This window comes from Hypanus sabinus, chromosome 7 (assembly GCF_030144855.1).
Source record: "Hypanus sabinus isolate sHypSab1 chromosome 7, sHypSab1.hap1, whole genome shotgun sequence".
Taxonomy (NCBI): domain Eukaryota; kingdom Metazoa; phylum Chordata; class Chondrichthyes; order Myliobatiformes; family Dasyatidae; genus Hypanus; species Hypanus sabinus.
In genome coordinates, this window is record NC_082712.1 from 121,956,737 (window position 1) to 121,971,216 (window position 14,480).

The following is a 14,480-nucleotide window of genomic DNA, read 5'->3' on the forward strand; positions in this document are numbered from 1 at the left end:
ACAGGTAGGCTGAGAGGGTTGGGTGGCTCTGTTGTAAAGAATAAAATCAAATCCTTCGAAAATGGGTAACATAGGAACAGAAGAAGTAGAATCCTTGCAGGTAAGGTTAAGAAACTGCAAGGGTAAAAAGACCCTAATGGGAGTTATATACAGGCCTTTAAATAATAACCAGGATGCAGATTACAATTTACAATGGGAGATGGAAAAGGAGTGCAAAAAGGGAAATATTATGATAGTCATGGTGGATTTCTATATGTAGGTAAATTGGGAAGATCGGGTTGGTGCTGGATCGCAAGAAAGGCAAGTTGTAGAATGCTTACGAGATGGCTTTTTAGAGTAGCTTGTGATTGAGCTCATTAGGCAAATTGTGTAATGAACCAGATTTGATTACGGAGCTAAAGGCAAAGAAACCTTTTAGAGGCTGTGATCATTCAATGATAGAATTCACACTACAGTTTGAGAGGGAGAAGATGGTCAGATATATCAGCATTACAGTGGAATAAAGGGAATAACAGAGGCACGAGAGGGCAGCTGGCCAAAGCTAATTGAGAGGGACATGGCAGGAATGATGGCAGAACAGCAATGGCTGGAAATTTCTGGGAGCAAGTTGGAAGGTGCAGGAATATCAGCAACAAAGCAGAAGGCATTGAATTGAGCAAAAGATAGTGGGAAGATAGATTGGGAAGTTTTTAAAAAACAACAGAAGACAAAAAAAAAAGCTAAAAGAGAGAAAAGACGAAATACAAAAGGCATGGTAGCCAATAATATAAGATACAAAAAGTTTTAAAATCACACACACACACAGATATCAGACCACTGGAAAATAACACTTAAGAGATAGTAATGGGAGACAGAATTGGCAGATGAACTTAAGAATTTTGTGTCAGTCTTCACTGTGGAAGAAACCCAGCAGTATGCCAGAAATTCAAGAGTGTTGGGACAGAAGTGAGAAGAATTGCTATTACTGAGGAGAAGGTGCTTGAGAAGCTGAAAGATCTGAAGGGTAGATAAGTCACCTGGACCAGATGGACCACACACCAGGATTCTAAAAGGAGTACCTGAAGAGCTTGTGGAAGTATTATTAATGATCTTTTAAGAATCAGTAGATTCTGGCATGGTTTCAGAGGACTGGAAAATTAAAAATGTCACTCCACTCTTCAAGAAAGAGGCTGAAGAAAGGAATTTATAGGCCAGTTAGCCAGACTTAAGAGGTTGGCAAGTTGTTGGAGTCCATTATCAAGGAAGAAGTTTTGGGGTTCTTGGATACAATGATATACTAGACCAAAGTCAGCGTGGTTTCTTCAAGGGGAAAATCTTACCTGACAAATCTTTTGAAAATAACAAGCAGGCTAGACAAAGGAGAGTCAGTGGATGTTGGGTACTTGATTTTCAGAAGGCTTTTGACAAGGTGCTGCGCACAAGGCTGCTTAACATGGTACTACATGTAAAAGATATTAGCATGGATAGAAGATTGACTGACAGGCAGGAGTCAGAGAGTGAGAATAAGGGGGGGGGGGGGGGCTTTTTCCAGTTGATTGCCAGTTGAGTAGTAATTTTCCACAGGAGTCTGTGTTGTGATTGCTCCTTTTCACGTTATACATCAATACATCAATAATTTGGATGATGGAGCTGATGGCTTTGTGGCCAATCTGCTGACAATTTGAAGATAGGGAGATGAAGTACAGAGTCTGCAGAAGGATTTAGACAGATTGTAAGAATGGGCAAAGCGCCAGATGGAATACAGTGCAGGGAAATGTATGGACATGCACTTTGGTAGACGGAATAAGGGTGTAGACTATTTTCTATATGGAGTGAACATTCCAAACTTCAGAGGTGCAAAGGAACTTGGGAGCTTTCATGCAAGATTTCCTGAAGATTAACATATAGGTTATGTCAGTGGTAATGAAGACAAATGTGATGTTAGCATTCATTTCAAGAGAGCTAAGATATAAGCGCAAGGATGTGCTGGCATTGGAGAGGGCACAGAGAAGGCATATAAGAGTGGTCCCAGGAATGAAAGGGTTAATAAAGGAGAAGCATTTGATGGCTCTGGGCCCATACTCACTGAGGTTTAGAAGGATGGGGATCTCACTGAAATCTATTGAACATTGAAAGGTCTATATAGAGTGGATTTGGTAAGGATATTTCCTATAGTGAGAAAGTCTACAACCAGAGAGCACAGCCCCAAAATAAAGGGACAACCATTTGGTACGAAGATAAGGAGGAATTTTTTTAGCCACAGGGTAGTGAATCTGGAATTCATTGCTATAGACAACCATTGAGTACAAGTCATTGTGCATATTTAAAGTAGAGGTTCAGGGTTTCTTGATTTGTCAGGGCATGATAGATTACAGGGAGAAGGCAGCAGAATGGGGTGGAGGAGGATAATAAATTAGACATGGACTGGCAAAGCAGATTCAATAGGCTGAATGGCCTCATTCTGCTCCTATACTTTATGGTTTTCTGGTCTAATAATCCATTTAATTAAATACTAGGTGTTACATTGAATATTCGCAGCCCACCAATCCTTTTGTCAATTGTTCAGTCACTAATTTAGCTGTATAGAAAATAGGCATTTGTTTCAGGTTTCTTTGTTAACTACAGAAAAGAAAACTGCTTTGTTTTCCTACTCATGTCATTAGCTAGCTTTATAGAATGGAAGAGGAGCACGAGTGCTTTTGGAAAAACAAGTTTTAACATTTTTTTAAAATTAGTTATACAAGGTTGATAAACTGTTAAAATATAAACAATGTTGTAGAAAGGAGAGATGGTTTAACCATATTAAATATGCAAAGAACTTATTAAAGATTAAAAGGGGTAATTAAGGACAATTTCAAACCAGATTTTCCCCACCCTAAAATTTTCAAATCTCTGAATCCTTTCAGTCAAGTAGAATTAGGTTACGATGCTTTCACCTGAAAATAACAATGCCATTTCTCTTCAAGATGCTGTTTGACTTGCTTATTCCCAGCATCTGCTAATTTTATTTAAAAATTGTGATCTAATAGGGTGAGAGGTTGTTCCTTTCACTCTTGTCAAGAAAGCTGGTTTGCTGTTGAGCCAACAATAACAATATGAATGTAGAACTTACTGTGACATTTGAAATCTGCTCATCTCGCTTTGTAACTGCTGCATTTGCTGATCTCCCTGTTCTCGGCCAGAAAGGCTGTGCAGAGATGGGGTGCGTGGTATCTGTATTGAATGTTGTGAACTTATACTTCCTCTTCCACGCATGGATTTGCAGTTTTGTTGGACCCTCTGCAGTGTGCGCTGAGCTGGTGGCCTAACCGTTCGACGGATGGATGTCTCTCTTTCTTCTGCTACATAACCTGCCATGCCTGTTGACCCACTCGATAGCCTTTTCAAAGAGGCCCCTCCACTCATTTGATGACTCAGAGGAGAAGGCATTGTGTAGTTCGCACTGCTGGTGTATTCATTACCACCAGACATATAGCCGTTATCAACCTGATCTGAGATCATGCTAATTTCTTCATCATCTTGTCTCTGATACAAAATATTCCCCTGAGATCCGGACCATGAACTTTTCTGAGCATATTTGCTTGGCAACTGCAATGAGCGCAGAGACATGCTATCAAAGTCCTGCTGCCCCATCTGTGATACTGGGCCGTATGCGTAATGTGAAGAGCGGTGAAAGGACATTGGTCTAGGTTTGGAATGATGATGACTGGAAATGGATCTGGTCTGAGAGATTCCTTCCTCCCCCTGTCTGCTATACTGACTTGCTCTGCTTGGCCCTTTAAAGGCAAAATCTCCTACAGCCGAGCGAGATGACCAGTTCCGATTGCCTCCTTGTTGGTACACAGATGGTTTGACAGACTGAGGAAAAAAAAACCATGCAATCATTCACAAAGTAAATTACAATAACAAGTGGAAAAAAAATCAGAAACCTAGCACCACTTGATAATTAGTTTACTTCCCCTCTTCAAAGAACTGGCTCATGCTCGGATTCCATTTTACATTTGTAAATAACCCTCTGATACCTTGCACAGAATTCACTCATCGTAGTTCAGCAATACTACTGAGTGTTGGCAGGCTATTTTTGACCTATCATGACTTGCAGTAATTAGCATCGTACTTTATGGTACAGAACCAGATACCTTGATCCATCACCATCAGGTCTGTGTTGAGCTGCTCTCCAGAAAACTTAATGAAACTGCACTCTCTTTTTTACTTTTTTCGCAAGCAATCACCTTAAACTTGTACCTGCTTTCTACACTCGGCATCAACCACTTACATGAAGACAGTTACTAGGCCACCCTACAACATTCCCACCAAAAAAACTATTATTCAAATTTCTTCCCATAAATGCAATCTCTCATTTCTGATGGAAGTTTGAATCTGTGCTGCATCTTTTTTCAAGTTTCCTGCAAATGGCATTTCAGACTTACTCCCAACACAGAGGTTCTTGCTGTGGAATAGCATTTCTAGAAAGCTTACACAAGACTCAGGCAATTCAGGCACACGACGTTGCTCTGCTGGTTCACTCTACGTACGAGACAAGCCACAGTAGAACAAAATTAGAACCTTGTTTAGTCTGACCAAAATTTCCTGCCTTTACTTCACACCCTTCCCCATAATTAAATATTTAACTTGATCAGGGAGTTAGTTTATTAACTCAACTACTCCCTAACTAACAAGAAGCAGAAACTTTATCCTTTGCATTTTTCTCTCCCTAGCCAAGAAGTGAGCCATTTCTAGTACTGGTCAATCTCTTTATAAATTATTTCAGCATATGAAATTTAAAAAAAATCATAATTATACAGGGCCATATCTCTAATAAAATCAAATCCATACTCACAGAATACTTTTTCTCTGTTAAGTAAACTTGTGACTTTGAGCTGAAGCCTGGCATAGTTGCTGCCTGATACTTTGTCATTCCTCCAGAGCCTACAATGATGTTGAAAAGAGAAAAAGTAAAATATTAATTTAAGAAATGGTGCTCACAGCTGTTAGGTTTTTGATCTAATTATCGGAGGATTTTTGTCTGGCAAAGGTCCAGGATTTTGGCATTTTCCCACTGAAATTTTACACGTAAAGGTTATCCAGTGATGATCTTCAGAGTAGTATCTGATCTGATATCAACCTCCTTCCACAGCAGATGGTTTCCCAGCAGGAGTAACAGCTCAGCATTCAGGAACAGCATACTTCAAAATTTTGTTCTGGCAAAATTCATTTTTAAGCAATCAGCTCAAAATTCAAATAAGTGCCTGTAATCATTTACAAACAACTTCAGACTTATAGCATTCATTGCTCAACCACATGATGCTAATGAAGTAGCTTACCCACAAGTCATAAGCTTTCAAGGCTTCATTAGCAAATATATAAATTGTGCCACACTTTAATGGTTGAGCTGGGTGGATACCAGCGACTATTTCAGTCACTGGACTTCCGTCGAAAGTTTCCTTTGCAATGTGGCATGACACAATTTAAAGAGCATGAAAAAATTGCCATCACCAGCTACCGGAGGGCAGAATCTGATGGAATTAGAATAGTTGATGCAATTATGTTTTGGCTGTTCTCGAGAGGTAAAAGGTGCTCCAGGAAGGGGTAGCTCGCACTAATAGCCTTTCAGCTTTCAGGGGCTGAACAGAGGGGGTGGGGTTAGAAATCATGGGATCAGACTGGAGATTAGGAGGAGTAGGTGCTACAGCAGTCACTGATGGATTAAAAAGGCACCTTAGTCTGTATTACTTGGGCAGAGCCGTATTATTCCAGCAACAATTGCTTCTACTAAACCTGGTCCACTCCCACTGAGAGTTTTCCTATCCTATAAATGTTCTCACCACCCCAAATCTTTAAATGCCATGCAACATTAGTATTTCAAAATACAAGTGTGTGATGATAGAAATGTAACAATGGAAACTACTGGTAACACTCAGCAGGTCACAGAAAGAGAAAAATATTTAGTGCTTCAATTTAATGCAACAATCATTTGCTAGAAGTAAAAAATGAACTTAGTTAAATAGTTTCTTTTGGTTGGATGACAAAGGAAATATGAATGTGAGAGGGTGGATTGCAAAGGAAGGCAACAGCTAATGCCCAAAAGGATTTATAACAGGACAAGTTAAAGGGTAGAGGTGTAAAACAGAATGTCAGAATTATTACACTAGTTTGTTGAACTAAGCATGTAGGTGAGAAGGCACAATTGTATCTGGTGGAGGTTACTTAAAACTTCAATGTATACGAATTTCTAGCCTGTCTGAGAGATGTTAGCCAGAAATCACTACCGTCTACAGATCAGTGAATTCGAATGAATCAAAGACAGTGGATGTTGACAGACCAATCGTCATTGTTCTTGCCATGAGGTCGAAGGATTGGAGGCTGCCATTTTGTGTAGATGCACTGTATTCTCCATTTTGTGAACGAGTTTTGCTGGGCTGAATCAGTGCTTTAAAGTAGGGACAATGATGTTCCAGGTAATCTGCTGGATCACGTCCAAGTAAGTTATTTGTGGGGTTTCTTTTGCTATGAAATAACATGCAGGTTCGAGAGTGGTGGGGTGTGGATCTGCTCTGAGTGATTTGAGCTGGTTACTGGTTTGGTAACTGATTTAGAACAAAGAGCCATAAATTACCAATTGTGGGATCTTTTACAAGGGAGGTGTCTGAGAGCTGCCTACTGGCCTCAGCAAAGTGGAAGTCAGTCAGTCAGACTACAGCAGCACACCTTTTTCTGCAGGTTTAATGGCAGGTTGGGATTAGTGAGGAGAGAATAGAGGGCAGTGTGTTAAGAGGGGCTAAGGTTCAAAGTGGAGAGAGGAGTGCTGAGGTTGAGAATGTTGATGTCTTGTTGGCGATTACAGATAAGATGATCCAGAGCAAGCAGAAAAGCAAGAGCGGGGCGTCCAAGAGGAGGGGGGGAGGAGACGGGAGAATGGGTCATCAGTGTGGGTGGGGAATCCTTGCTGAAGAAGCTGGGTCGAAAACAGGGGTGACAGAAGAAAAGCTCAGCAACGTGGTGAGCGTGGAACACAGAGGTACAGGTAAGGAGGGACAATGGCAAGGTTCTTGCTGAGGGAGAATATTCTGCCTCAGAGAGGTCAGAGGGAATGGTGAAGACATGGCAGGAATTAGAGATGGGATTAGTGGGGTGGGGGGCGGAAAGAGTGGTGAAGTCAGAGGAGAGGAGGGTTGCAGTGTTTATTGGAGTATAAAAGTTGCATTGTTTGCTGTGTAACCAAAACTGTGTAGTCAGCTTTGAGTTTGCTATTTGCTATGCATGTATCCAATTTAGCAGGAGAATGAAATCTTAAGAATGTAGAAGATAATGGGGTGTTAATGAGAGGCTAGCTAAAAGATGTAGATTAGAACATGATTAAGTCAATGGGTAGAAACAATAGTGGCAGATGTACTTGTGATACACAACTGTAGACCGATTGGATATGCTAATGCAACTAAACCAGGAGATTGCTATAAAAAATGCTATGTACAAGGATCGTTGGGCAATCAGCGACTAGCTCAATGACTGTCTCAGCTTTGATTTGCAAATTAAAGTTTAATACTTCTTGAAGATTCTTCTGTGCCTCCTGGTCGTTTGTGGGGCTCGAGAAACCACGACGTGTTCAGGGAAGGTAGGGTAGGACCTGCTATCTTCCTTTATATTAAAAAAATCAATCCCATTTGCCTTCTATACTTTATCTAAGTGTCTGTCTAAATGCCTCTTAAACACAGTAATTAGATCCAATTCCACAAACCACTGACAGCACGTTCCCTTCATCAACTATTCTCTATTAAAAAAACACAATTGCCCCTCAGATCTCTTTCGAAAGCTTCTCCTTCTCCTCACTTTAAATTTATACCATCTTACTTTTGACACCCCAACATAGGAGGGAATCAAAAGTGTTTTGATTGTGCAACTACGTATCAATCAAATAAAAACATACACACAGGAGATGGGTTTGAAAGACAGAGAGAGACACAATCAATATGCATAATTATTATTTATTCCTTTTGCATATATAATATGAATAAAGCTTATTTGGAGGTGCTAAGGAGACAAATTTTGCATCCCAGAGCAACAAGCACATACAGCACAATCTAATTCTGTTGAAAGAAATAAATGTTATCAAACTTTGAAAAATGATTATTAAGCTATTTTATGAAGAAGTGAAAAATACCCAATTATATATGCCTTTTAAATGAGATAATAACATTTCAACTTGACACCATACTCCGAGTAAAATTCTATGGTGGTTGTATTTTCTGAGCTAAAATTATATTCAGTTCTCAAGTGGTTAATAACTAAATCGAAATTTAAATACATGAAGATCATGTAAGGAACTGTAATTCTCACATTCCAGTATCAGCTATTTAAAATGAAGATGCAGTTTCAAAGCTACAAACTTTAATCAATTTATAAAGTATATTTTATTTTAAAACTTGGGAAGGAAAAACGCATGCAACCATTGACCTCACTTCCAAGTTAATGTTATTAATGAGTTGTCATAAGTATACAGCACCTATAAAAAGTATTCGCCCCTTGGAAGTTTTCATGTTTTATTGTTTTAAACATAGAAACATAGAAAATAGGTGCAGGAGTAGGCCATTCGGCCCTTCAAGCCTGCACCGCCATTCAGTATGATCATGGCTGATCATCCAACTCAGAACCCTGTACCTGCTTTCTCTCCATACCCCTGATCCCTTTAGCCACAAGGGCCATATCTAACTTCCTCTTAAATATATCCAATGAACCGGCCTCAACTGTCTCCTGTGGCAGAGAATTCCACAGATTCACCACTCTCTGTGTGAAGAAGTTTTTCCTCAACTCGGTCCTAAAAGGCTTCCCCATTATCCTTAAACTGTGACCCCTCGTTCTGGACTTCCCCAACACATCGGAAACAATCTTCCTGCATCTAGCCTGTCCAATCCCTTTAGAATTTTATACGTTTCAATAAGATTCCCCCTCAATCTTCTAAATTCCAGTGAGTATAAGCCTAGTCGATCCAGTCTTTGAAAGTCCTGCCATCCCAGGAATCAATCTGGTGAACCTTCTCTGTACCTTCTATGGCAAGAATGTCTTTCCTCAGATTAGGGGACCAAAACTGCATACAATATTTTACAACATTGAATTTTTTCCCTGTTTAGAAAATAGTCTATCCCTTTATTCCTTCTACCAAAGTGCATGACCATTTACTTCCCTACACTATATTCCATCTGCCACTTTTTTGCCCATTCTCCCAAAATGCCTAAGTTCTTCTGCAGACGCCCTGCTTCTTCAATGCTACCTGCCCCTTCATCTATCTTTGTATCATCTGCAACTTGGCCACAAAACCATCAATTCTGTTATCTAAATTGTTGATATACAGCGTGCAAAGGAGTCCCTGTGGAACATCACTAGTCACCAGCAGCCAACGAGAAAAGGCCCCCTTGTATTCCCACTCATTGCCTCGTCAGTCAGCCAATCTTCTGCCCATGCTAGTATCTTTCCCACAATACCATGGACTCTTATCCTGTTAAGCAGCCTCGCATGCAGCACCTGGTCAAAGACCTTCTGAACATCAAGTAAACAACATGTACTGACTCTCCTTTGTCTATCTATCCTGTTTGTTATTTCCTCCAATGAATTCCAAAATTCTGTCAGGAAAAATTTCCTCTTAAAACCATACTACTTTATCACGCATCTCTAAGTAACCCAAAAACTCATCCTTAATAATGGACTCCAACATCTTCCCAACCACAGAAGTCAGGCTAACTTTAAGATGCATCCACACATATAATAAAATTTTCAAAAAAACCTACAATGGCTTGTTTACTTGAGGTCCTTCAAGATTTAAGATTGGTTGATGTCATGCCCAGCACACAAGTGTAACGGAGAACAAAATAATTGCTGCTCCTGAATCAATACAACAAAAAAAAAGCAATAAAAATATATAACGTTAAAAACATGAGTAGTATAAACACGAGATAGTGTATATACATTGACTGTATGTCCATAAAATGCCACTCGGCACAGAAGTTTCTAAACATGAGGCGACTGACAGGAAATGATACAGTAGTGGTAGTTTGGGTTGTGGATGAATGGATTAGTGGGTGAAGGTGTTGGTCAGCTCAGTGTTTGAGTTTTGGTGCTCCTGGCATGGACGTGAGTGGACAAACAGTCCACGAGCAGCATGGGTGGGAATCTTCATGATGTTACTGGTCCTTTTTCAGCACCTTTCTGCATACACATCCTTGCTGGCGGGTAGGCTAGTGCAGTGGCATACCCAATGGGTGGCATGGTGGTTAGCACAGCTTTGCAGTACCAGCAAACCGGATTCAACTTCTGCCACTGTCTGTTAGGAGTTTGTACGTACTCCCCGTGACAGCATGGGTTTCGTTCGGGTGCTCCAGTCTCCTCACACTGGTTAGCAGGTTAACTGCCATTATAAATTGTCCCACGGTTACATTAGGGTGGAATAGGGGACTGCTGGGGTGTACAGCTCGGACTAGAAGGATCTACTCTTCACTGTATCTCAATAAGTAAATAATCCATTGTGGAGCCTTCCTGTCTGCCGCACGGTTTCCATACCGCACAATGATGCAGCACTGCGCATCTGTAGAACGACGCGAGTATAGATGTGTATAGCCCAGCTCTCTTCAGCCTCCTCAAAGCGGAGGTGTTGGTGAGCTTTCCAGATTCTGTAGAGTGTGTCCCAGACCATGAGAGTTTGTGCGAAAGGTGCACTCCCAGTCATTTGAAGCTGCTCACAGTTTCCACTGCTGCTGATGTAAAGAAGGGTGCGAGTGGTTACAGGAAACAACCTGGTTAATATTTGTAATATCTAACTGGAATAGAAAGTTATTTAACTCAGTAGTAGTACAGAGATTACACTGCATTAACAGTTTGACCACCCTCTGAACACTTAGGTCAGTTGTGATTTATAAACATTGGTGTTAAATGCAAGCCAGCTGTGGATATGGTCTTTGCTCCCTATCTACATGGAACTGGCCTGACTGTCATCTTTCTTGTTCTCTGATTGTTGTGATTTTTATGTATGTTTCATACCATAGTGACTGAAGTGAAAGGTCATTAATGAACAATGACCTCAGTTTATCTCCGCTTGTAATTTTGTAATCTATACTTTTCAGTTGGTTGTAAAAAAGGAAACAATTAAGGGATTTATTGCTTTTCAACGTCAATGTATGTTACATCATCACAATGAAGATGGCTTTATGTTCAAAGTTCAAGAGAATCCAACATTCCCTTCGAGACCTGAGAGTCTCAAGTCATGGTGATGCTGAAGCATTCCATTCGGAGCACATAGAAGTCACACGTAAATGGTGTGTGCAACAAATAAATGATCCAACCAAAGAGTTGGATCTGAAGTGTTTTACTCTGTTTATCTGACTTACTGAGTACTTCCAGCATTTTCTGATCATTAGGTTTTCAATGTAAGTAGTTTTTATTTCATATTTTCACCTGCCCAGACCATCACACACCTCTGTATGTGCAAGTCTGTGGTTCTCACACTGGCCTCCTTAACCATCTCACAACCCACAAAACCAGAGAAGAAGCAGGCCATCCTCGATCCAAAATAAGTGCAACTAGATCAGAGGGTCGGCAATTAAAATAGGAAGCACGGGCAGGTTTAGGAGGCAGGTCAAGACAACATTAATGGAGCGGGCAACACACACGAAATGCTGGGGGAGCTCAGCAGGCCAGACAACATCTACAGAAAAGTTGACATTTCGGGCTGAGACCCTTCATCAAGACTGGGTAAAAAAAAGGATGGGAACTCCGAGCAAGAAGGTAAGAAGTACAAAGAGGTAGGTGACAGATGAAACCAGGAGAGGGGGAGGGCTGAAGTAAAGGGCTGGGAAGCTGATAGGTGAAAGGGCTGGGGAGGAGCACCGGGGAGGTGGTGATGGGCAAATAAGGAGATGAAGTGGGGGGGGGTAAGCAGAATGGGGATGAAGGGGGCGGGGTAATCACCGGAAGTTCGAAAAATCGATGTTCGTGCCATCAGGTTGGAGGTTCTCCAGCCGGAATACAAGGTGTTGCTCCGCCAACCTGTGAGTGTGGGCTCATCGCGTTAGTGGAAGGAGCCATGTCGGAATGAGAATGGGAAGTAGAATTGAAGTGGGCGGGCACCGGGAGATCCACTTGTAGTTAGGTGTGCGAGATCGATCAATCAGCGGTTAAGCTCGATAAATGGCAGGAACAGTCTACATCAGTCCCGCAAAGGGTTAAGAACTAGTCCGGCAACTTTTAAGTGATACCTATTCAAATGAAAGCAGAGCTACTTACACAAAGAACACTACAATCCTGAACTTTGTATGCAGGACTACGCCCCATTGCCCACCGGCGATTCAGCACAAACTATATCCGTCCCCAATGTGCTCACACACAGATTCACCAATTTAGCTTCAAAGATAGGAATCCTTTCTGATATCACCGGTATTTGTCGTGAAATTTGGTGATCAAGTCATAAAAAAGAACATCTCAGGCCTCTCGCCCTTAATCTACAGATCTGTTATTTCGAAATACACTGAAGAGCTCAGTTGAATATTACATTGGGGAAAAAATAATAGGGATAGGAGGAAAAAAGTGAACGTTATGGGAGTGACAAGGGAGTCAACACTTGCCCCACCCCCCTTACCTTCAAGGACCGATCCCGCGTTAGACGAGCCGGTAGCCCGGCCGCTACTGTTCTTCAGCATTGTCATGACCTGCTCCTGCACCCTTATGCTCTTCTGCTGAGTGCCAAGCCGGTACTTATTCCGCTGGTCCAGCTGGCTTTCTGGCGGCACGGCCAACGTGGAAACAGGGGCGTCCGACGGTAAAGCGGACTTCAGAAAGTGTGTTTCTTGCATTGCGTTTCTCTTCACGGTCCCCGCTCGCCGACCAGCCAAGTTCTCCCCCCGGGAATTCTGTTCGCGCTCTTACCCTCGATTACTCCCAATTCGCTGTGGACCCCCCTACCTCCAGGACCACAAGTTAGCTGCTCGCCTTTCGGAGCTTTCTGTCGCTTTCCAACCACAGGGTGAGGCGCGGCCGCTGCCGGAGGGTGGAGACTATTGCTAAACCCTTTATGAGTGAGTCCTGGCCTGATATAGCGCCCCACCCGCCAGGTGAGTCAGACCTACGATGAATAAACTTTGGCACCGATCCACAAGCTCTCCACGCACAGCCTTTCAAGGCGAGAATTCGCTCGTGTCTCAGTGATTTCGGGTGGACTTCAGCCTATCGATTATTTTTTAAGTGAAACTTACTACTTTTTATTTATAGCTTGATGCTTCGTTTTAAATCTTTCCGTGGAAAAAAAAAGTAGCGAGAAATAAGAGGCATTTATGTTTTGATGCTTTGAGCTCATCTTTCAATTTTTTTAATAGCCGTATTTAATATGTGTGTTTGGTGATTGCGTTCAGTATCCTTTACTCCTTTGGTTAAAGAAAATATAAATGAAAATAAGAATTGTTGGAAATATTCATTGTGTCGTCGGGCAGCTGAATGTTTGTGCGGAGGGCGAAGCAGTATCAGCTTTTCGTCTGTTAGACTTTTCGAACAATTGGACATCGAAAATGATTTGGTTGGCGCTTCGAGTCCGGACAGTCCTGCCGAGTATTTCCAATGTGTTCTGTTTTACTTCAGATGCCTGTTATCTGTAGTGAAGTTATTCAAGGAATTACACAGTACGTCGCTTTTCCCAATAAACAGTAAGGTGATGGGGTCATACCCAATACCTGAAAGCCGTAATCATTATAAAAATGCAGCGGAAAGTCTTTGTTTCCTGTTTAAGCGGTGAAAATTTAAACATTTTTTTTTAATTCTTGAAGAAGCTATAAAATGAAGACAAAACCGTGAGGTAAGAAAAAACAAAACACAAAATGCAGGAGGAACGCAGCGGGCGGGAAACGAATGAAACAGTCGATTTTTCGGGTGAGCGTCTGCTGTTCACACTTTTCCATAGATGCTGCTTGGCTTGCTCAGTTCCTCCAGCGTTTTGTGTGTTCTGGATTTCCAGCATCAGCAGTTTTTCTTGTGTTTGGGATAAGAAGAAGGGTTTGTGCTGATGAATCGGGGGGAAAAAGACTAATGTAAAAGGCGGGGTCAGATGGAAGGATATGTTCTGGTCAGTCTAAGCTAACAGATATGTCAGGACTGTTGGGGGACAGTGGGATTGAAATGAATTCTGATGAAGATCGGGAGCTGGCATACGCTGAAGAGGTAAAACAGGGCAATGCAAAGCTATGAATGCTCGAAACAGAAGCACAGATGTCAGGTGGCTATCAAAGTATGCTGGGTCCACATCTTGAGGAGAACTATCTTGTGGAAATATGAACTATTATTGCAGTTATTGAGCATTGGGGAAACAGGGTGGAATCTCTACAGAGACTAGCAACGCTTTGGGAAGGAAGGTTGGTTCTTGCTGACACCATAAAGAATAAGACCATATTCCATTCAGCCCATTGAGTCTGCTCCACCATTCCATCATGCCTGATTCATTATCCCTCTCAACCCCATACACCCACCTTCTCCCT

The 14,480-nt window shown here is 41.7% G+C and overlaps 1 protein-coding gene across 1 annotated transcript in view; it reads right to left on the reverse strand.

Annotated features, from left to right (window-relative positions):
- Positions 1 to 12,988, reverse strand: part of LOC132397139 (plakophilin-3-like) — a 63,504-nt gene extending 50,516 nt beyond the window's left edge. The window contains exons 1-3 of the mRNA XM_059975498.1: positions 12,599 to 12,988; positions 4,820 to 4,908; positions 3,092 to 3,837 (exon numbers count right to left, since the gene is read on the reverse strand). Of these exons, the coding sequence (XP_059831481.1) occupies positions 3,092 to 3,837; positions 4,820 to 4,908; positions 12,599 to 12,812 (1,049 nt within the window). The 5' untranslated portion in view covers positions 12,813 to 12,988. The remainder of the gene's footprint in view (positions 1 to 3,091; positions 3,838 to 4,819; positions 4,909 to 12,598) is intronic.
- Between the last annotated feature and the right edge of the window lie 1,492 nt (positions 12,989 to 14,480).